This window comes from Arachis ipaensis, chromosome B7, assembly GCF_059453495.1.
Source record: "Arachis ipaensis isolate K30076 ecotype BB chromosome B7, ASM5945349v1, whole genome shotgun sequence".
Classification (NCBI taxonomy): Eukaryota; Viridiplantae; Streptophyta; class Magnoliopsida; order Fabales; family Fabaceae; genus Arachis; species Arachis ipaensis.
Window position 1 is genome coordinate 134,566,300 of NC_142442.1, and position 24,089 is coordinate 134,590,388.

At 36.3% G+C, this 24,089-nt stretch overlaps 1 protein-coding gene across 2 annotated transcripts; it reads right to left on the reverse strand.

Annotated features, from left to right (window-relative positions):
- Nucleotides 1-536: 536 nt before the first annotated feature.
- On the reverse strand, nt 537-20,468 carry EFS (histone-lysine N-methyltransferase). Of its 2 annotated transcripts, XM_088492970.1 has the most exons (19): nt 20,181-20,468; nt 19,882-19,944; nt 16,755-19,711; nt 16,348-16,573; nt 15,958-16,115; nt 15,754-15,833; nt 13,375-13,506; nt 13,168-13,284; nt 12,323-12,415; nt 6,535-6,612; nt 6,137-6,193; nt 4,474-5,170; nt 4,109-4,164; nt 3,721-3,800; nt 3,492-3,574; nt 3,302-3,381; nt 2,422-2,501; nt 1,944-1,989; nt 537-1,756 (listed from the first exon to the last, which is right to left on the reverse strand). In XM_088492970.1, the coding sequence occupies exons 3-19, from the start codon at nt 19,642-19,644 to the stop codon at nt 698-700; spliced, it is 6,012 nt and encodes a 2,003-aa protein (XP_088349096.1). In that variant the 5' UTR covers nt 19,645-19,711; nt 19,882-19,944; nt 20,181-20,468; the 3' UTR covers nt 537-697. The 2 variants fall into 2 exon arrangements, with proteins under 2 accessions (XP_088349096.1, XP_020962013.2); XM_021106354.2 differs by lacking the exon at nt 19,882-19,944 and having other exon boundaries at nt 20,181-20,464.
- Nucleotides 20,469-24,089: the final 3,621 nt, after the last annotated feature.

Consider the following 24,089-nt stretch of genomic DNA (forward strand, 5'->3'; position numbering starts at 1 on the left):
TTACTTAAACAGGCTTTAGGAGCTTTACTCGCACATGCTTTAAATCTGTGTCTTACTCCTCATTTCACATGAATTCTGAGCACCTATTCATTTATTTTATTCACCTTTTGGGATGAATGGTTTGATTGATCAAGGCACATTGCCTAGAAACCAATCCTTTCCGCATTGGGTTGGCTGTTACATTCAGCACAAGGTATTCTTATAGTAGAGATGTACGATGAGAATACTTTTTGTGTACGTATGTATATAACTATATAATAGCAAAATAGCCAACAGTGACAATTAAAGGAACAAAAGCATAAAGGAAATAACAGATTGCAGCGTGCACAAGGCATGCTTGTACTTGAATATTGCTATAAAATAATTCCAATGTAACAGTCTCGAACAGAATCCAGTAGAATATCACATGATCTAAGGAGGAACACAGAAAAAGGATGACTAGTTTTCCATTTGAGAATCACAAATCTATGATAACACCTTCCTTTTGAAGGTTTGGGGAGCAGAAGGATCCCCAAGGTACAATATATACCATAGAATGCTGTAATTGAATGAAATTTTCATTGAATAATAATAGATTTCAGGAACAAATGAATTGACAGTTCATTAATTATATGGAAGAGAAAAAAGAAAACAAAAATCAATTTCTTTTTCCTGTGAACAATATTGGGTTTGAAGCTGTGCATACTACTAACAAATATTATTTGCCACCTTTCTCATCTCTACAAATTGCATCCTCTGAGCTTCTTGTAACTTCTGATTGTACATTTCCTACACCCATACCACACATATCACCACCACTGGTGTTGTTCCTATTATTGCATTTCCATGCATCTCTCCGGAACCAAGGTCGATGTATTTTCGAATTGTTCCACTTCTGCTGTCTAAAGTACCTCCTTCCCAGGTCATAGGTATCGTCGTCCTTCAATCGCTTAGTTATGTTTCGATTCTCCTCATCTGTATGATTCATGTCATCAGAGTTAGTGCCAGTTGTGCTGCGAACAGTATCATCAGCGCAACTGCTAACTAGGCCACTACCATCTGACTGTTTGATTTCAGATGGCTGATCAATTTCCATAGCGCTGGAAGTATTGGAAGGTAAACAGTCTCTTTGATCCCGTGGATATGGTGGTAACGGAGGAAATGGGTTGAAAGGCATTCCAGGTGCAGTGACCCAACTACCCGAGATCTCAGCATGAGGTGTTCCGAATTGCTTGACAACAGAGCAAGGGATTCCATATGAGACAGGCAAGCGAGAGTTAAATTTCTCCTTTGGCTGACCAAAAACCAAGTCAGGGGCACTTCCAGAATGGACTCCATTTCGCGGAGCAAGATCACCAGCACCTACGGGACAAGAAAATCCTGGCGGAACGTCCTCATGAATGTTCCGGCTTCCATCAGTAGAACCAATAACTGCTGCATCGGAATAAGAATTTGTCTCTGCTGGTTGATCCCACCGGCTTTTGCGCTTTCGTTTTTTTGTCCCTTTGACATCAACCCCATCTAGAGAGGGTGCGGAGGATCCCTCAGGTGCACCAGCATCAGCTGAAGTTTCCACGGATATTGACATTGGAACACAATCCACTGCTTCTGTAGGTCTAGAGTCCTGTTCATGCCTATGATTGTGTGATGATGAAAATCTGTTACTGTTGTAACTTCTATGAGATTCCATTCTATTATCATCCCTGTCCATATATCCATGTTTTCTGGATGCCCTAGGAATCCATCTGTCTCGGAAGCTTCGAGCAATTTGATGTACCTAAATGTACATACGAAACAATTAAAACATACAAAGATTCAAATCCTTGCACCAAAAACAGATACTCAGAAAAAAGTATTTAACAGCATATATTTTGGTAAGAAGCATATACGTGTAACCCCAACAAGTTAATATCAATATATAATCAATATATAATGGGACATGAAATGGTTACCATAAGACATACCTGTTTGTCATCATGCTCTGTCAGAGACAGCATTGATTCCCTAAAGCTGAAAAACAAAAAAAAAAAAACACTTATTAACCAAAAGAATAGATGAATTTCGTACAAGTTACATACATGAGAAATTGAGAATAGAGCAATTTGCAAGGTGTAGTGATTACAAATTTCTTTTTGCACAATATATATATAAACAATTTGAATATTCACAGTAATGAAATATTCAAATCCACACTCAAGATTTGATACAAAAACTATAGTAGGAATTATAACCAAAGGGACCAATACCCATTATTAGTAGTATAGATATTCAACATTTCACACAGACACACACACATATGGTGTAGCATATTTCATTGTTCTATAACACTAGAATAACATCTTTTTAAGCTTGTGTTAACCATAAGAACCAAAACAAAAGAGGCAACTACTAGAAATTTTCTAACAACTATTCCAGTGGAGAAAAAAACTGATATTTACCCACCTCTCCATTCCATGACATGGGGGACCACCATTGATATGTTCAAATGTCAGTATCTTGCCCACAGCCAGATACTCTAGCACCTGCAAAATGAAGTTGACCAAGTATGTACATACATTCTCTTAGCACTAACTTCATATATAGAAATGATAGAACAGAGAAAGGAGGACAGGAAATAAAAGCTTAGGATCACAACCATCAATTTAATGAGAAGTATAGGTTCATATTCATGCACCTAATCAACAATTACAAGATTGAACCTCATATGGCCAATATCTAAAGGGAAGAAAGTGCATTAATATTGTGTAGATGTCAACATATGGCCATAGGGGAAATACATAGCGCAGCTTTTGGTAATAGAACAAACAGGTCATACCCAATCATGTAACAGGCAGTGAATTCAACACAATGAATTAGCTGTTTATGTTTTTTGCAATGAACAGAAATAGCGTGTCATGATAATTATTGTTACCAAATGCTCATCAGAGCGTCCTCATTTTACTCTCATTGAGAAGGTACACATCCTTTCAATGTAAAAATACATACTTTAATTAAGGTCTAAGAAATTAACAGGTAAGTAACACTGTTTTCAGCATCTTTTCCCCATGTAAAAGATCAACGAGAAACAAAAATATTTTCCAATGTGGACCACAGAACTTATTGAACCCCAAAAAAAAATTATTATTATTATTATGCAACTATACATAAGGATAAAAGACAAGCCGATAAAGGAAATATGCAAAACAGTCTCCACAGTTTCAGTTTATAGCAGACATGTTATTGGTTCAACAGCAAGAAATAATGCATTGAAATATGCATAAACTCTTCTAGAAAGACACAGATAACAAATAATTAAAATATGAAAGATTTCCCATCTAATCACCTTAAGCAGCTTTCGTAATATTGGAATTTTTTTGAAATCCCGCCTGTACTGCTTCATGATTTTATGTAACATCTGTAAACCTGAAAGATCAGAAGCCAGGGTTACTTTTAGACTCAGCAAATATTGATAATCTTCAAATTCCACAAAGAAAGTGGTCAATTGCATTACATAGAAAGCTAGTAAACATTACCATTTTTGTTAATTATATCATTTAGCACTGCTCTAGATTTCGTTTTCAGAAGGGCATCAAGGATCATTGAGAGATCTCGATTGCTGCAATCAAAATAAAAAACTCCATTAGAAATAATTTACATATCCATTAAATTACATATCCATAAAGCCTGAATAATCTAGTACAAGTGCACAACATGCGCTTAATAAAGAAAAGCAAATTAATGAACAAGGCAAACAAGAAGGACCTTTGAATGGCTTCACCGCTGCTCCTATCACCTGATGCCACAGTGAGAAGCAAGAGTTTCAAGTAACCTTTGGTGGCATCCTGTCACAAGAAAGGAATGGCAAATGGTGAAAACTATAAGCCCATAAAACTACCAAGGTTACAAACACAGCAATACATTTATTATAAAGGCATATATGAAAAATAAAAGACAGTGGATTATATTAACTATTTCACATAATTGATTATAATTTATAACATCAAAAGGTATAAAATGAAGATATATCATTAGTAGAGTAGAGGCTGGCCTCTCTTGGTTTGTTAGATAACCATAACTATCTGATAAAACGCACAAAAAACACAACAATTTAAATATATGTTAGCTGGCTTCAATAAAATAAAGTACTTACTTTTCTTTTGCTTATTCCCCCATCTCCATCAAGTAATTCCGTAAGCTTCTCCTGGACTGAAGGAAACGAAAAACTTATGTACATTATTACAAGTTTTAAATATATTGGAAATAAATTTGTTTATTGTAACGTTGGAAGCATTGTAAGTTCAATAGGAAATAAGGAACTAGACAAATCATTTATCATTCTTTCTAAATATATTTACTGTTTGTACGTATATAAATAATTAAATATATGGAGTTGAGTGTAAAGTGTAAATTTACTTGCACTGACTCATACAAATAATCAAATCTCCCACATTAGTTATTTAATTATTTCAAGTGCATGAAATAAATTTGTAGCCAAATTAAATGAGGATGACCAACCTGCTTCAAATCTTGCATTAGAAGAACCTTCAACAACTTTTTTCAGTTTCCCAGATGACAACTGCAATCGGTTCACTGATGTCTCAATTTTGAGGCCGTTTGGAGGATTAGCACAAACTTTTCCCCTTTTAACAGAACTAACCAGTTTAGGAGCCTTGACTATTTCAGGCTTAAATTCCTTATTACTGATGGTAGCATTCAATAAAACTTTTCTGACAGGTGCAAGGGAAGAAAGTTTCTCATCTTTCTGAATGGAGGTAGTTTTGTCCGTAAGATCAATTGCATGCCCTTGTTGTATAGCAGGCATGGTTTTACTTTCTGTATTCTCCACTAGTTGAGAAATTTCTTCAACGCGAACAGAAGATGGTAACTTCCCCTTTGAATTTTCTTCGATGGAGCTGTGCAACAAATCAACAGCAGAGGAAGGGTTCATAGAACTCTCCTTCTCTGGAGTATTATCTGCGTCTATCGGAGTAGTAAACTTGCGTGAAAGCAACCCGTTTTCAATTACGCCATCATCATTAAGCATAACAGGTTCTGGAAATTCTTCATCAGAATCACCTTGAACTATCAAATCGGAATTTAACGGATCACCACCACCTATATAACCTCGACAATTAATTGAGCCACAATAGCATTTTTTGGCAGCAGCACCAAAAACCCTTACATAGTTGTAATCAAATGTCACTTCTTCATCCTGTGGAAGGTTGTTGAAATGAAAGAAAGTTCAGGTAGGAAGGTTATTGATACTCAATCCAGAGAAGTGATCTTATCACTCCCAAATTTGATATTGGCACTCTCTTTTATGTGATTTTCCATATTACCCTACTTCCTTATTTTATTTTTCATGGTGATAAGAGACACTTTTCATCGAGGGTAATTTGGGAAAAATATATAACAGAGGAGTGGCATTATCAATTTGGGAGTGACAATATTCACTCCCCTCAATGCATAGCAGTAATGTTTCATACTTCAAGCTTTTAAAGCAACAAAATAGGACCTTCAATTCCTCCATATTAACATTTTTTTTATATAAAAGAATAATTTCATTAAGATGAGTAGATGGATACAATAAGATTAGGGATAAGAGTTCCCCTATGTAAAAGCAAAGCCAAAAAAGGAAAAAATCATCTATAAGGCCAACAATGCCTGAGTGGGAAAATCACCAAACGGATCATGAGTTTTACACCAAATAGATGCTAGGCATCTAATCCTACCCCATATTTCGCTCCAACCAAACGGTGGCATTCCCCCCAACCATTAGTCCTCCACAATATAAACCTTCAACACCATTTCTCCCAACCCACAGAGGAAGAACAAAAATAAAATCACTTCACTACTAATTCCTTCAAATTAATGACATAAATACGAAGACTCCATGTAATCTATTTCATAAACTTAAATGTAAACTAATTTAGCATTGGCAAGAATTTTACATAGAGCAGAAAAATCATCAATCTAAGCTGAAGAATCCTTGTTTTCACTCTCTTAAAAGACAGTGTTCTTTATTCCCAAAAAAAGAGACCCAAAAACGAGGTGGGAAAGCTAGCTGGGCATTAATGGGTACAGCCATACAGGTACATAACACAAAATTGCAGGACCAAGTAAAATAAACAAAGGAATATCAACATATAAAAGGAATAAGTAAAGGTTGCAACCACACCTGCTTAATATCCCTCAATGCGAACAGTCCAATACATATTTCCCCATTCACCATCCACTGTTCAGAAAAAGGATCACACATGGTCAGTCAACAAATGTGAAACAACAACATAATTACAGATTTCATGCTCTACACACTATTATACAAAAAATGACATTTCCGGCTACCATATTGAAAACTATACATCAACATTCAATCTTAAAAGATAAGTGCACTAATTGACATACATCTATATACTCATATGCATACAACATGCATATTTCCAGCAAATATATACGCTAACATATATAAATTAGCTCCACGTAAAAAACACCAAAAAATGAAGCTGCTCAAATATGCAGCAATATTTAAAATAAAAATAAAAAAAACAGCAACAACAACAAAGCTTGTATATTCACCTTTTCTGTTCGACAATTAGGATCACAACTATGATTAATGAAACGGCCCAAGTTTCCTTTTGCACTTGCATCTATCACCTAACAAAATAAGCACAAGTGATTAACAAAGCAGAACAACTACTAACATAAGAAGGGGTGTGCATGGCCCGGCCCGGCCCGGCCCCCAAACACTTTAGGGGCTATTTTGGTGTGATTTCACCGGGTCTAGGATCGGGTAAGGGTCTCAAAAATAGACCCGGTCATTATTTCGGGTCGAGTCGGGTCCATGTCTCGAGTCACCCGAAGTCGGCCCAGTGACCCGGTCATCATACACAATTAATATTTTGTCTTATTAGTGATGGATAATGGCTATTCTTATGTGGAATTTAAGTATTGTAAACCTTAATATTTTGTGTTATTAGTTATTATAAGACTATAAGTTAATGTTTTATGTTTAAAATGCATAAGATTTTAGACTAATGTATAATATTGTGTTATTTATATTTATTTAAATATTTGATGTTATTAGACAATATTAGTATTGATTATGGTTATGCTTTAATTTTAGAGAAGAGTTGGTTCTTGTTATATTTTTCTAAGTGAATTTTACCATATCAAATAATGGTTGGAGTCTTGAAAATTTGGATATTTTCACATGCTAGCTTATAAGAAGGTATCAAGGTAATGTAGTGTTAACGGCCCGGTTTTTACCCGGTATAAACGTGGCCCGAAGGTGTATAGGTTTTGTTGAATATCAGATTAGATCTGTTTTGATATAGTTTCCATCTTTAGATATCTAATTCTGTTGGATCTCCTAGTATTAAGGGATCTGATTCTATCTCCTAGTATTAAGGGATCTGATTCTATCATATCTCCTAGTATTAAGGGATTTTATTTCTGTACCTATGTATATATATATATTGACGCTGGGAGATAATTCTCTCAAGGGAATTCATCCAAAACACAATCCTTGTCTCACTCCATTCGTATATTTCAAGTTGGTATCAGAGCGGGTTCCGACCCGGCTCTGGTTTCTATTTTTTTTTTTTTTTTTTCTTCTTTTCCGGCTGCAATCTCTCAGCCGTGTTCCCTTTTCCCACCAGCTGACACTATCAGTTGTGTCTCTTCGTCAGAAATTGTTTTTTTTTCGGCCTGTCCCCAAAATTTCTCCGCTGCCCAGGCTTTTTCCGGCCCTCGTTTCCCTTCTGCAGGTGTTTTCCGGCCGTTTCTGAGTGTCTGCCATCATGTCTTCTGAGGTAATCCCCGACACCAACTCCAATGGTGGTAAACCGGCTGTTCTAACAACTGTCGTTTCTGGAACCGCTACAATGACCTCTGAAAAATTGATGGGTGCCAAAAATTACCTTTCTTGGGCTGATTCTGTAGAACTTTGGTTCATGGGCCAAGGCTATGAAGACCACCTTACTAAATCTGTTGATGATGTTCGCGCCGCTGACAAAACCACTTGGAAGAAGATTGATGCCCAGCTATGTAACCTTATGTGGCAGACCATTGATCCACCAAAGCTGACTATGTTTCGGGCTTACAAAACTTGTAAAAAGGTGTGGGATCGTGCTAAAGCTTTATACACTAATGACATTGCAAGACTTTACCATGTTGCTAAGAAGCTGTGTAGTTTACAGCTTCAAGGAACTGATATGGAATCTTATGTTGGGGCTGTGGAAGCTGTCAGGGAAGAGTTTTCGACTCTCCTTCCCTATGTGTCTAATGCTGATGAACATCATGCTCAACAGGGAAAGCTGTTTTTGGTACTTACGTTACTTGGGTTGCCAGCTGAACTTGAATCTCTTCGGCAACAAATATTGGGCACCTCACCCGTTCCTTCCCTTCAAGACGTATTTGCACGACTCTTGCAATCCGGCCCCTCTCTTGAGACCCATACTTTTGACCAAACTGCATTGGCATCCCAATCTTCTTCTCAAGTGTCCTTTCAAGTGCCCACTCGCGGCGGCCGTGGGGGTCGTGGTAATGGTCGTGGTAATCGTACTCGCCCTAGTTGTACCCATTGCCATAGGATTGGTCATACTCAGGATAAATGTTATGCTCTCCATGGTCGTCCTACTAAGGTAGCTAATGTTGTCCAAACTAATGAGCCATCTGACGTTCACTCCGCCGCACAACCACAAGGGATATTTGTCTCTGGCAATGATTATGATGAGTTTCTCAAGTACCAAGCTTCAAAGCAGGCATCTACTCCCGTTGCTTCGGTGGCCCACTCTGGTAATTCTGTTGCTTGTATCTCTCATTCCTCTTCTCTTGGACCATGGGTCCTTGACTCAGGTGCTTCTGATCACATTTCTGGTACTTCTTCTGTCCTCTCTAAACTTGAACACCCTGCATTTCTTCCTTCTATCACTTTGGCTGATGGTTCTAAAATTGGTGCTAAGGGAATAGGTCAAGCTACTCCTCTTCCTACAATACCTTTGAAATCTGTTCTTTACATGCCCAATTGTCCTTTCAATTTGATTTCTATTAGCCAACTTACTCGTTCTCTCAATTGTTCTGTTACCTTTTTTGCTGACTCCGTCATTGTGCAGGATCGAGGGACGGGACAGACGATTGGAACAGGATGTGAGTCTCAAGGACTGTATCGGCTTGCCTTACCCACTACTACTGTGTCTTCTGTTGCTGCTGTTGAGTCTCCGGACGTGGTCCATTGTCGCCTGGGACATCCCAGCCTCTCGAAGTTACAAGCTATGGTCCCGAGTTTATCTCGTCTTACTACCTTAGAGTGTCAAACTTGTCATTTAGGTAAACATGTTCGTAGTTCTTTTTCAAGTCGTGTCAATACACGGGCTGCGTCTCCCTTTTCTGTTATTCATTCTGATGTATGGGGACCTAGTCGAGTTACTTCTCATTCAGGCTTTCGTTATTTTGTCACCTTTATTGATGACTTTTCTCGTTGCACTTGGCTATATTTAATGAAGGACAGATCTGAATTATTTGTACATTTCAAGTCTTTCTGTTCTGAAATTCAAAACCAATTCAAAACTTCAATTAAAATTTTACGAAGTGATAATGCTCGTGAGTATTTTTCAGCACCCTTTTCGTCTTACTTGTCCTCCAAAGGCATTCTACATCAGTCATCTTGTCCTCATACCCCTCAACAGAATGGTGTGGCTGAGCGTAAACATCGTCACTTGATTGAAACTGCTCGCACTCTTCTTCTCCATACTCATGTTCCCCTTAAATTTTGGGGTGAGGCTGTTCTGACTGCATGTTATTTAATTAATCGTATGCCTTCTTCTGTTTTGCAAAATCAAGTTCCTCATTCCATTTTATTTCCTCATGAGCACATTTTTTCTCTTCCACTACGAGTCTTTGGTTGTACTTGTTTCATCCATGATCTTACCCCAGGCAAAGACAAGTTAACTGCTCGTTCTATCAAATGTGTTTTCTTAGGGTACACTCGATTTCAAAAGGGTTATCGTTGTTATTCTCCAGCTCTTAATCGTTTCTTCGTGTCTGCCGATGTCACTTTTCTTGAGAATACCCCTTTTTTCTCTGCACCCGACATCACTTCACCTTCCATTACGGAGGTGCTTCCTGTTCCTTACTTAGATGGGCCTCCTATTCCCACAAAGCCTCTCCAAGTTTATCATCGCCGCCCACGGCCTGCAGTCCAAGATAACTCATCTCCTGAACCCGTGGCTGAACCGTCCTTGGATCCTTCTTCGGGAGTTAGCAGTAGTCCTCCTATTGCTCTCAGACAAGGTACTCGTTCCACCCGTAATCCTAATCCTATTTATAATTTTCTCAGTTACCATCGTTTATCATCTTCGCACTATGCTTTTACCTCCTCTTTGTCTTCTGTTTCTATACCCAAAACAACAGCAGAAGCTCTTTCACATCCAGGGTGGCGCCAGGCTATGATTGAGGAGATGTCTGCCTTACATTCTACTGGTACTTGGGATCTTGTTCCACTGCCACCGGGCAAATCTACTGTGGGTTGTCGTTGGATCTATACTATTAAGGTCAGCTCAGACGGAACCATTGATCGATTAAAAGCCCGCCTTGTGGCTAAGGGCTACACTCAAATCTTTGGTTTGGACTATGGTGATACCTTCTCTCCTGTTGCGAAGATGGCCTCTGTTCGTCTTTTTCTTTCTATGGCTGCCATTCGCCATTGGCCTCTTCATCAACTTGATATTAAAAATGCTTTCTTACATGGTGATCTCGAGGAGGAAGTATACATGGAGCAACCTCCCGGGTTTGTTGCTCAGGGGGAGTCTTCCGGCTTAGTATGTCATTTACGCCGATCTTTATATGGCTTGAAACAATCCCCTCGAGCTTGGTTTGGTCGCTTTAGTGCTGTTATTTCTAAATTTGGCATGATTCAAAGTGAAGCAGATCATTCAGTTTTCTTCCGTCATTCTTCCTCCATGACCTCCATATATCTGGTTGTTTATGTGGATGATATTGTCATTACTGGAGATGATCATGAGGGAATCACTCAGTTAAAACAGCACTTGTTTGATCACTTTCAGACTAAGGATATGGGGAAGTTAAAATATTTCCTAGGAATTGAAGTGGCACAATCTAATGCGGGGATCTGTATCTCACAGAGAAAATATGCTCTAGATATTCTTGAAGAAACTGGAATGTTGGATTCTAGACCTGTAGATACACCAATGGATCCCAATACAAAACTTAGTCCAAATCAAGGAGAACCTCTTGCAGATCCTGGTAGATATCGCAGATTAATTGGCCGATTGAATTATTTGACAGTCACTCGGCCAGATATTTCATTTGCCACAAGTATCCTAAGTCAGTTTCTTGACTCTCCATGCGATAGTCATTGGGACGCAGCTGTTAGAGTCCTTAGATATATCAAAGGTGCTCCAGGAAAAGGTTTGTTGTATGAAGATAAAGGACATAACCAGATTGTTGGGTATACTGATGCAGATTGGGCAGGATCTCCATCTGATAGACGTTCTACATCTGGTTATTGTGTTTTTATTGGTGGAAACTTGATATCTTGGAAGAGTAAGAAGCAAAATGTTGTAGCAAGATCTAGTGCGGAAGCTGAATATAGAGCTATGGCACTTGCCACATGTGAACTTATATGGTTGAAGCAATTAGTTAAGGAACTTAAGTTTTGTGAGCCGAGTAAGATGGAACTGGTGTGCGATAATCAAGCTGCCTTACATATTGCTTCCAACCCTGTGTTTCATGAACGGACCAAGCACATAGAGATTGATTGCCATTTCATAAGGGAGAAGTTGCAAAGTGGGGAAATAGTAACAGCCTTTGTCAACTCCAACGATCAACTTGCAGATATTTTCACCAAAGCTCTCCGGGGTCCTCGGATACAATACATATGTAACAAGCTTGGTGCATATGATTTATATGCTCCAGCTTGAGGGGGAGTGTTGAATATCAGATTAGATCTGTTTTGATATAGTTTCCATCTTTAGATATCTAATTCTGTTGGATCTCCTAGTATTAAGGGATCTGATTCTATCTCCTAGTATTAAGGGATCTGATTCTATCATATCTCCTAGTATTAAGGGATTTTATTTCTGTACCTATGTATATATATATATTGACGCTGGGAGATAATTCTCTCAAGGGAATTCATCCAAAACACAATCCTTGTCTCACTCCATTCGTATATTTCAAGTGGTTTCATCGGGTCTAGGGCCGGGTTCGAGTCTAATAAATATGTCCGGTATATATTTCGGGTCGGGTTTGGGTCACATCAAACCCGGTTTCACCCGGCCCATGCACACCCATTCATAAGAACTACAATAGAATAGTAATAAGCAGATATAGGTGTCATTCATACCTCACTTCCATTCAAGGTCATAAAATAGAAATGTCTATGACCCTTCAAAGCATACTCTCTTTGCCGTGCCTCATAAGCATGAGTATCAAGCACCTGTATGGACCATAAATTAGATATCACATATATAGAGGTCAACTATGCACAACTTGTGCAACACCAATGCATAAAGAATTACCCAGTACACACTACACAATGCAACAATGCCACAAAAGATAAAACAAAATTCCAAGAATATGGAGTCCAATATTCTCAAAATAATCCCTTGTCTTTAAAAAGCAAGTCAATTGCTAGACATCAGCTATCCTTTAGTCATTGGTTACAAGTGTATCACATCAAGTTCAACACTCTAACTGGATCAAACGCACACCCTATCAACCTTCATTATTACTATATGTCAAAGCTCAATATAAAGAAACAAAGACTGCAGTGCTCACGATTCAAGCCTCATATTCTCACCTGCAACGGCATAAATCAATAGATTAATTTTTGGCTACCCCTCAACTATGGGCTCACTATTTTCCCATGGTTCTATGCCATTCAAAGAGATGAACCAATTCTAGAATATAGGTCCAACTCTCACTTATTGTTGACGAAGTAACATTATGTCACGATATTTTTGCAGTTGCAAAAGGAAAAATAGGAAAAAGAGGATCCACAAAGGACTTGATTGCTCTTATGACTTTGTTTAGGCTAATGTGGCCCTAAAATTTCAGTAAAGTATGCAACCAAACCACAAATGTGATCACAAAATTCAAAGATTCAGCCCTAAATATCACTATTCCATATATCACAATAAATATAGTTATGAAAATCATACAAAGGAAGAAAAGTATTGTAAAAGTTACCTCCCCAACATATTCAATGAGAAACTGGCCTTGGGCTATATTCTCAAGTGCCTTCAGTCCATAACCTTTTTTCCCACATTTAAACCACTTCAAGCTGGCATACTTGCGTTTTTGGAACTGAAATCGAACATTTGGACTACAGTCATGCCCCATAACAAAACCAGCCTACTAAAATATTTGTATATGGAAAATCAATAGTTTTCAAACCTGCTGGTTGGAACAATAATCCCCACATGGGCAGGTTCCTTGAACGCATTCTATGTTTAGCATCCGGTTTAGGCATTCATCCCCACAGCCTAACTTGCCTACTTGAGGTTGTTTGCAATGGCAGACCATTATCTGAAATAATTTCATAAGTATATTAAATAACACAACAAAAATGGTGTGCAAATTCAAAATATGATTGATATCTGATTGCTACAAACATATTACTAAAATGAACCTTAAACAAAATGTAAAGATGAGAAAATATCAAAGTGAAGGTGGCAAATTAATGGACTTCAGAGAAAATAATACTACATGGATAAGAAACAAAACTGTTCAGTTGAGGAAAGTATTTTTAAAAAGGATTTAATATGAATGCACTGAATTACACCGTTATCAAATTGTAAACTACCACATCAGTCACTACAGTTAATTTTTTCAACCCACTTCACTTGAATGATCATAGAAATGGATGGATTTAATTGGGTGACAATATAAACAAATTTACAGCATCAGTGCATCAAAATTAAGAACTCTAGAATCCATTCCATCCTTGACCAATTTACTAAGTATCTGACCTGTCCCTTTCTTCTTTTTCTTTTTTTTTCCATTAAGCAACCTATGCGTTTAAAATTTATATCTAAACCTTATTTTCTCTCATTAAATGTTAACTGATCTCCAAAATTTACTCAGTTTCTATATTAAATTCCCAAGAACCATCTTTTTAGAACTTTATTAAGAATTTAAGATAAATTGTTGAATATACAAATGAATATATATATAAAACAGACGAACTATCATATCATTGTAAAAATAACTACTATCAAAAGAATAGAGAAACTATCAGCAGAGCAAATCTTTCCAAACTATAAATATGTTTGATACAAAAATCTCCGTAAAAAAACACAAGCTTTACTTAAACAATATAAGAATTATGATCCAAATAAATACACCAAACAATATCATACTGTACCGCCATAAAGATTTGGTTTCTTTCCTTTTCCCAAAGCCATCAAGTTAGTCAAAAAGAACTACTCTAATAAAGACACAGTAATGAATCCTAAGTTCTAGACCCCATTCAACAGTCACCAAAGATACCGAACAAAGCATTTATTAACGGTCAGCCCATAACATTAAAGAAAAAGGATGAAGACAAATAAAGCAATCAATATATATTACGGAAAGAGACAAAAGAAAGACAGCTTCTGTGTGTGTGTGCACGTGCGTGTGTAGCGTTAACAAATTACAACTCTATGATAGATCCATTTTTAACCGTTAATAACAGCTAGTATTACAATTATGTTTACAACTGTTTCCATGAAAAATACGTAATAGTTCTTTTGTCTCTTCCAGCTGAAACATTTTCCCCCTTTATGTATGTGGCGTGGAACTGGAGTATTTCATTGAATATGATTGGGTAAAATACTCAAGGAGCAAGCTCCCAGACACAGAAGACAGAAAAGAGAAACACAAAATGATAAGGATTGCAAGGAGAATACACAGAAAACAAAGTACTCTCCCTGTCCCAATGGCATCAGCCATCCCCACTCCTCGTAGATTGTTCAATGACAACCCCATGACCCAATTTACAATTCATAATCTCGTTTCCACGCATGATCTCAACTCCCCCATCCACAATCTCCTCATGCCAGCTGTCCTTTTTGTTTAGATCCGTCAATTACTCCTCTATCCAAATTCCCAATACCATCTCTGTCCCTAAACCCTTTCTCCTTTTGCTTGTAGAAAATTATTGGAGGCCCACTAATAACCTATACAAGTAACTACGCCTATACTTCTAAAACTTATTTCGAAATCGGCCATTAGAATGAATAGATAAATATTTAGTATCCAATGGATATCATGAACTAATTAAACCCAATGGATATGATTATATATTGTTTGTTCATTAACCATCTATGAACCAAAATTTGATCAAAGCTATTAAATTTTGTCATAGTAAGTGGAGAGGCTTAGAATCTTGGATATGGATGGAATAGAACAACTAATGGATATCTTCTTCAGACTATTTCTGATAGATCACTTTGCCTCCCCTTAATAGGACTAACTGGATAAATCTGGATACGGATGGATCACTTGGACAATGGATTACTGGACCTCTTTCCCACACCTATATAAAAGTTCAGGTTGATACACCATTGTTTATGGGTAAAAATAATTAATTAAAGGGAAAGTTAGAAGACAGGAAGTAAAGGAAATCTCGTGTGAATAAAAAATAATGCACCAAGTCATATATTAAAAAAATCAGCTCATCATAGCACTCAGTCGGTCTCCAAGTCAGAAATAATAATAATAATAATAATAATAATAATAATAATAATAAAAACATGTATGTGAAATAAAAAATCTAGAACAATTTAGGACCTCGTCAATAGTTTGTGTTTTACGGCTACGATGTAGAAACTCATTGGAAAGGACTTGGGTGAAAGTTGACTCCTGGGAAACTGCAATGCACAAATCAAAGTACACATCAAATAGCAAGTAAGATCAAATGGCATTCCAAACACACTAGTTTCAAACATAAATTTATTTTGAAAAGGGTAAAAAGATCTAGAAGATATTACACACCCAATGGCTGTTGGTATAACAATTCCTTATAATTTCTGGAATCTTCGTAAGCATCTTCTTCATCTGATAATCCCAATTCTGCATTAATCTCTGCATTTGACTTTTCCTGAGGGATAGCACAATCAGCAAAGTCTTTATCCTTGCTGTCCTTGCATGTCCTTAAAAATAAATCACAAATGACAAGAGTCAGGTTATTGAAAAGCTTATCCTTATGTGTGCTTCCCATGTAAAGCCCGTGCAAAGGGTTGAAATAATGAAAACAAATATAACTAAAAAAATAGAATAAAATGAAATATTGCACTGAAAACTCAGATGATAGACATATATCCACCTTCTAGTCATGAATTATATAAAAATGGAAATCAATGATATGAATGAAACGTGGTATACCAGGTGCAGTTTGTCTCATCAATCAGGTCAGCAAGCACAGCTGGAATGCGCCGCCACTTGTGACAATCATCACAACGCACCCATGCATTATGTGGTGATTTATGCTGCTCTCCCGAATCAATGGTGGGCAATATGTTCAAATTAGATACATTAACTGATACTCTGTTTCCATCAGCATTAAATCTTTGATCAGCATCCAATTTGCCATTTCCAACTGTGCTGGTTGCTGGGACATCCATCAAAAACATAAAATCTTTTTATGTTTCAATTCCTCAAAGCATAACAACAATAAATAAGATCAAAGAAATGATACTAGTTATGTATGATTTAAATAATCACGAAAGACACAAGGTCTATCAAAACTAGAATCCAAACTCCAGAATGATACTCTTACATATAAAAGATACCTGTATGTATGTGATCCTCCACTTCTGACGTAACTTTATGCGGGCCACCTTTTCCCTTGACTTCGCTTTTACTATTTGGCCTTCTCTGTTTCTCCTTGTGTCTACAAGTGATCTTTTTCTTTGTTGAGTCAGAAGCTTTAGACTTGGCCTTGCTAACTTTAACACTCATAAGGCTTTTAGGTAGTTTACGCCCCAAATATCTTACACAAGGTGGCATATTCTCAGAACCCAGGGGTTCTGATGGCCTGTGGTTAACAGATGGCTTGCACCCTTGGACCTTCAAAGCTTCAGCAGAGTCTCCAAGTTCACTCTCACCAGAAAGGGGTAATGGTTCTGTCGGAAATTCTTCACTACTAATAGATTTGCTTGAAGCATTTATCTCAGTGGAAGCAGGCAATTCCAAAGAGCTAACTGTATTACTAGAATTCTTCTTACATCTGTGATTCTTTGATTGTTTTGCTTTATTACTTCTATGTCGCCCATGTGATCCAACTTCAGTAATACAATCACTTGAAGAAATATGTTTGTCTTTTTTCTTCCCCTTCTTGCTAATAGTAATATGCAAATTAGAATTGAAATCCAAAGGAGGACCTAAAAGAGCATGATGCATATCTTCTTGATGTCTTTCTCCAACTTGAACTTCTGGAACTGAATTGATGACTTCTGAATCAGGTGAAGTTCCAGGATCCATATTAATGATTGGTTCAATCAATGGTTCTACCACCTTTTCTAGAGGATTTGTAAGAAACTTTGCCTCTACATCCCCATTTGACTTCTCAATTTTTGCAGTACTTTCTAAGTGGTTTGTTGCAATTTGCGCATTTAGTACAAGATCATCCTTCTTGAGGTTGCTTTTGAAGGTTTCTAAATTGCCCAAGGACACCAGTCCCAAAGATTTGTCTTCTGCATTGCTTCCAACTTTTTGAGAACCTGAACCAGTCCCCATGTCAGAAGCAGGATTAAAGGCATTGCCAATTTCTGGAATCAAAATATTTGAACTACTTAGATCAATTTCTTTCCCAAACTTGATCTTTAGACGGACCCGAGTTGTTGGAACTGGACATTTCTGCCCTGCATTTGAAGAACTAGAACTTGCACTGTTCTTAAATGCTTTTCCTGCTTGACGCTTGCTTCTAGTATTCCCCAATTCTTGGCACATGGCTTTACTAATCCCAAGCTCATTATCTTGCTCAAAATATTGTTCAATGCTCCCAAGCAATCCCCAGATAGAAGATCGTGCGGGCTTGGAGAAAGAACTTCTTTTCTTTCTAGCAACCTCTAAGTTTATCTTCATATCTCCACCTGGATGTGTCAAATCAGCTTTGTTGCATTTTCTTGAGGCTTTTTTTGTTTGTGTCTTACGACCAACTTTATTTCTTCTACTATTCCTCTGAGACGGCAATAGGATGCTTTGAGCGAAAAAATCAGCTTCCACAGTATCTTTTCCATCATTATCTGTCTGTCCAACAGTGTCCATAGCACTACTGTTATTGACAGAAACAACACCACCCTTAGGAAGCAGATCATGTGTGTCCTTCAAAGAGGTATCGGTGACTAAAACAATGGAGGGCCGATCTAAATCAGCATATAAAGGTTTCCTAGGAGCACAGCTGGTAGTTTCTTCTGAGTGAGAGTCCTTCAATTTACACAACTTCTCATCTATTTGCAAGATATCATTCTTCATTACATTACCCTGGACCAACACTGAAGTCTCCGGAGGGGAATCAACTACAGGTGAACTCTCCAAGGTCCTATGACAGCCTGGTGAGGACAATACTTGGACATGTGAATCAACAATGTTTTCCTTATCTACAAAAGCTTTAATCTTTTCATCAATACTACTATTCCAATCATCACCATATTTAACATCACATAGCTGACCACGTCTGCTATCTTCCTCTGTACATACAGCTGTTGGAACTTCCAAAGCCTGCATCTGCAAAGGAGATGCCTGCCTGCAAGCATCGGATTCCATCCCATCAAAAGCATCACATTTTTCCACACCCATTGACAATGGATCTGCATTTCTCACAATGTCCCCCTGCTCATTTTTGTGGTCACAACCAACTAGCAAGTCAGTCGTGGGTTCTGATTCCAAGGACATTTCAGAATGTCTGAAATCATGCACACAATCCAAAGCATCCACAAGTACACTGGAGTCATCATTTTTGCCTCCCATGACAGCTGAATCATCATTCACTGAGGGGAATACATTGAGCTTCTCATCCTTCTGCACGACGTGTTGAACACAATGCTCCTGCAACCCAGTCACAGTTACGGACTCCGACGGAATGTCTGAGTTGCCTTCATCTTGAAAATTTCTTTCCGAACACATCCCCCTAGTTTTTAGACCTGAACCCTCATTGTTCCCACAACATATCCTTGAATGATTCTGACAATCATGCTCAGAGGTGTTCTCCAATTGCAACATATCAGCGTTTCCACATTCATTTGGCAAGACATCTCCACACCTGTCCGGAACATCACTGCCGCTTGTAGAACACTCAGGGCCCTCCTGGGGTAAATCCACACTACCCTTCGCCCTGTGAAGCTCAACATCCGTAACAACAGCACCGCCGCTTAGAGAACCCTCAGGGCCCTCCTGGGGTAAATCCACACTTCCATCCTTCGCCCTGTGAAGCTCAACATCCACAACAACAGCACCACCGCTTGCAGAACCCTCCTGGGGTAAATCCACACTGCCATCCTTCAAGCTGCTAAGCTCATCAGAGTACAACACACTACAAGCTCCTTCTGAACACAACTGTTTCTGCAAATGATCCGAATGCACGGGAATCTCTGAGCACAAATGCTGCTCAATAACAGACCCACCTGATATTCCATCATCAACCATAGCTGAATCCCCACAAGAACCCATCTCAATTAACATCAAACCATTCAAAAATTCATCCACAAGTCCACTATTACCACCAAGTCCTCGCTGAGTTCCAAAATCTCTGATTAACAAGAAACCAAGTACCCCAATAAACACAAAGAAACCAACGATAAGGACATGAACAGGAATCAAAAAACAAAGCACAATGCATATGACAAAATAGCAACACAAATCTCAAGCACGGTATTCACACAACACAAACTTCAATTGGAGCAAATTGAACAACATTACCAGCACGTGAAAAGCATAGCTCAGAAAGAAAACCCTAGAAAGCAGCATTCTCCTGCGGCACCTCTACACGGAAAGAGAGAGGCAACAAAAAATAAAACAAAAAGGAATCCCCCCACAAAAAAAAAAAAAAACCCTACTTTCAGAATTCCGCAAAATAATGCATACGGGAAAACACGGGTCCCCAGACACAAATACATTAAGAAAAATACCGAATATTTAAATCCAAAAAAAAAAAAGAATATAACAAAACCAATTTAAAAAAATAAAATAAACTTGGAGAGCAAGTAGAGAAGCGATACCTGCTGAGGATGTGTGAGATTGAGGATAAGGAGGTTAGGTTTTTTCAACAATGGTAGTTTTTTGTTTTTTTTCACCGGCAAAAAAAAAACACGAAAAAAAAAACTATTCTTTTTGTATCTGAGTCGAGGAGAGAGAAAGCTGGGTCTGCGTCGCGCGCAGAAGAGAGAGAAGAGAGAGATGGTTGGTGAAGTTGTCAACAAAAAATAAATAAAAATAAAATAGAGGAGAAAAAAAAAAGAAAATAAAAATTGACACGCGATGAGGGAAAAAGGAGAGAGAGAGAGACTGAGAGAGAGAGGGTTCCGACCGGAAGGAGGCTTTTATCGTTTCACCAAATTCCGAGATGATTTGACCGTTTTACCCTGATGGCCACGCGGCTTCATCCGTTCGTTTTTCCACTTTTCACTTGTTCTTTTGTTCATCCTAGGACACGTGTCCTTACTGCACCGCTAATCGTATTTTTTATTTTTTAATGTATTGCACATAATAATAATAATAATAATAATAATAATAATAATATATAAATTTAATGTTATTTCATATTAAAAATTTTATACGTGAGACAGGATATGTGGAAGTTTTTATTATTATTAATAATTTATAAAATTATTTTGATTTTATTGATCTTTTGATGTTAAAAATTTGAGATATTATATCTTAAAAATAACATATTGATTTTGGGTTAATTTTAAAAGATACAAATATAATAACAGATATCATAGTAAAAATGATAAGAAAGATCTTTTTTCCACAAGTGAAGTTCTATTATCTTAAAAGGAGTTTAAAAATAGTATTTAATGAGACTATCTTTCTTAAACAATTTTTTATTTGTTTTTTTTTTTATTTGTTGTTTGTTTTCTTTCTAATTACCCAAAAAAATTAAAAATTTGAAAATTAATTTTTAGTTAATTAACATTATTTAATTTTTTTAATTCTACAAATTTTTAGTTTTTTAAATATTTATAATTTAGATTTTATAATCTAGAGTTTGTAATAATTTATAATTTAAAATTTAAAAATTTAAAATAAATAAAATAATTTTAAACAAATTAGCTAATATTTATCGAAACAAATTACTCTCTAATATTCTCTCTCTCTCTCACATATATATATATATATATATATATATATATATATATATATATATATATATAAGTCTACTTATATATGGTCAATTTTAATTTAGAAAAATAAGCTGGTCTTATATTTTTTCTTTTTGTCCAATTTCTGTTCAAAATTAGTAATCTTCAATGTAATTAATTATTTTAAGACCAACAAAAATTAAGAAAGTATCACTTCTTTGAAATCGTTTGTCCCAAACAAAAACTTGCATCAAAGATTGCAGAACCACATTTTTACCCCCGTAGTTGTATATAAAATAAAGTAAAAATTAATAATATGATGAGTTTTCTATTCGATAATAAAATGGGAGGATCTTTTATGATGGGGATTTGAGATATTATATGGAGTTCCAATCCACTAAAGACCAAAGAAATTGTCTCTATTGTCCTTTAGTTTGTACACTTTCGTATCATTGGTTATGGCTTTGTAGAGTTTAACCAATATAATAAAGGAGTTTATATATTTATATGGGCAATGTTTGAGTATCTAGATATTTTTTTGGGAGACTTTATAAGTAATTGGATATTTTGGTTTTTAGAATTTTGATTTGCTTGGTTTTAGTTTTAATCCAACAGTAACTGTTTATAAGATTAGAAGAAATTTATAAATGGTGTATAAACAATATTATATGACCAGTAAATATTATTATTTTTTATTAGTATTTATCTAATAATAATTTATATATATATTTATAAAAATTTTACACACAAAAAATATATAATTTGTATTTATATTTATCATAATTTTGTACATATAAATCAATATAGTTTTCATCCAGATTTTTTTAAAATTTACATACATAAATTAAAAAATTCTATTTATTAAAGATGATTTAATATTTATGCTAATCAAATGATGGCCAAAAATACTAAAAATTACTTGTTCTAAGAGTTTCTCTTTTAAAAAAATATTTAATTATTTTGTTAGTATATATTGTTTTATCAAATTTATAATTAAATTTCTATAATTTTTTTCAACTAGATTTTTAATACTGCTTTTATTTTTGTAATTAGGTCTTAATATAAAAAATATTAGAGTTAACTGAATATTTTTCTATAAATTGAAGGTATCTTTGAAAAATTATTCTATTAACTTTAATATTTTTGCATGAAAATAATCTAATTACAAAATTAAAAGTGATATGTATCCAAAAAACTAGGAACTGATATTATACCTCGAAACTGTTAAGTCAAAGTCCGCGTAACTAATCCAAAAAGAGATATGAGATATACCTTCATACTGGCCGCGAGAATCTCGGAAACTCAACAGATAGACACTGAACTCATTCTCAAGATAAATACCAACGCCAGACGACCTATGAGGACACATGAGCAAACACACTACAAAACAAAGCCTTTTGATCTAAAGTTTGATATTTTTTATAATAAACTGACTTGAGCGTCGGGGTCCTTTTTGCAGGTGCTCCATACTGCTTGATCGAGAGAGGAACCCGTGGCGCTACGCAAAGGAGGAGGACGTCGTTGGTGCTCTTCCCCTTGTGGACGTTGTTGGTGCTCTTCATCGGTCGAGCATCTGCAGACTAACGGGCTCGTCGAAGCAGCTAACAAAATCATTTTGCAAGCATTAAAGAAGAAGCTTATTGCAGCAAAAACCCAGTAGGCCGAGCTAATACCATAAATACTTTGAGGTTACAACACTACACCACAAACTAGAACCAAAGAAACACCATTTAGGCTGGTCTTTGGGGCTAATGCCATGATCCCAATAGAAATATCTCAGGGATAAATAAGAACCGACCATTTCGATGATAATGCAAATGACCAAGCAAGGAACGTCAAGCTAGACACAACAGAGGAGGAACGAGAAGCCACTAGAATACGGCAGGAAGTAATGCAACTCACGATGCAGCGCAAGTACAACAAGAAGGTCAGACCTCGGCCATTAGAAAAAGGTGACCTCGTGCTCACACGCCTAGAAGACGTCAGAAAGCCTCCAGGACAAGGCAACCTCGCCGCAAATAGGGAAGGCCCTTTCCGAGTTTTGTAACCACCTTACCCCATGAGGCCTGTGATTCCTCATTCTATACAACATTTGCTGACGCGCATAGATTTTTAGATATATAAATACATAGCATAGATAACGAATTATAATTAGAACATGTAGCGTTAAAACTTTTTCTTTTAGTGCTTTCGAGCAGTGGCGGAACCAGAAATTTCATAAGAGGGGGCCAATTAAATATAAAATATAACAAAAAATTAACAAAATATGATTTGTAGCATATATATAAAAAAAGTAATTATATTATATAAAAGTCAATGTTCAACTACATACTTTAAGATTTTGATATTTTTAAACTTGTTCGACGATGCTTCATGGAACTAAAATTATCAATTATCATCTCTGAAGTGAACAAGTTGTGTCACAGATTGTTCAATAATATTTTGAACATTACTCAAAGAATTTGAAGCTGAATTTTGTTCATCATATATTCTCTCTTTTCTCTTGAAAAATGAGTGAATTGTTTTCATCTTTAACATTTTTAACTTAACTTGAACTATCTAAAAAAACAAAAATAATTGCATATATGTTATTTTCTTAAAAAAAATATTAAACCTATTGAGCAATAACAAATAACTTTAGAAACAGAAATATATAATAACCAAAAATAAAGTTATTGATTTACCTTATTATTTTTTTATTCCAAGTCTCACCTAAAAATAATTCTATTGAGTTTTGCCCTCACTTCAATCTTTGAACACTGTCTATTATAAAAAAAATAAATTAATTATTTTAAATAAATAATATAAATAATACTTGACATTATT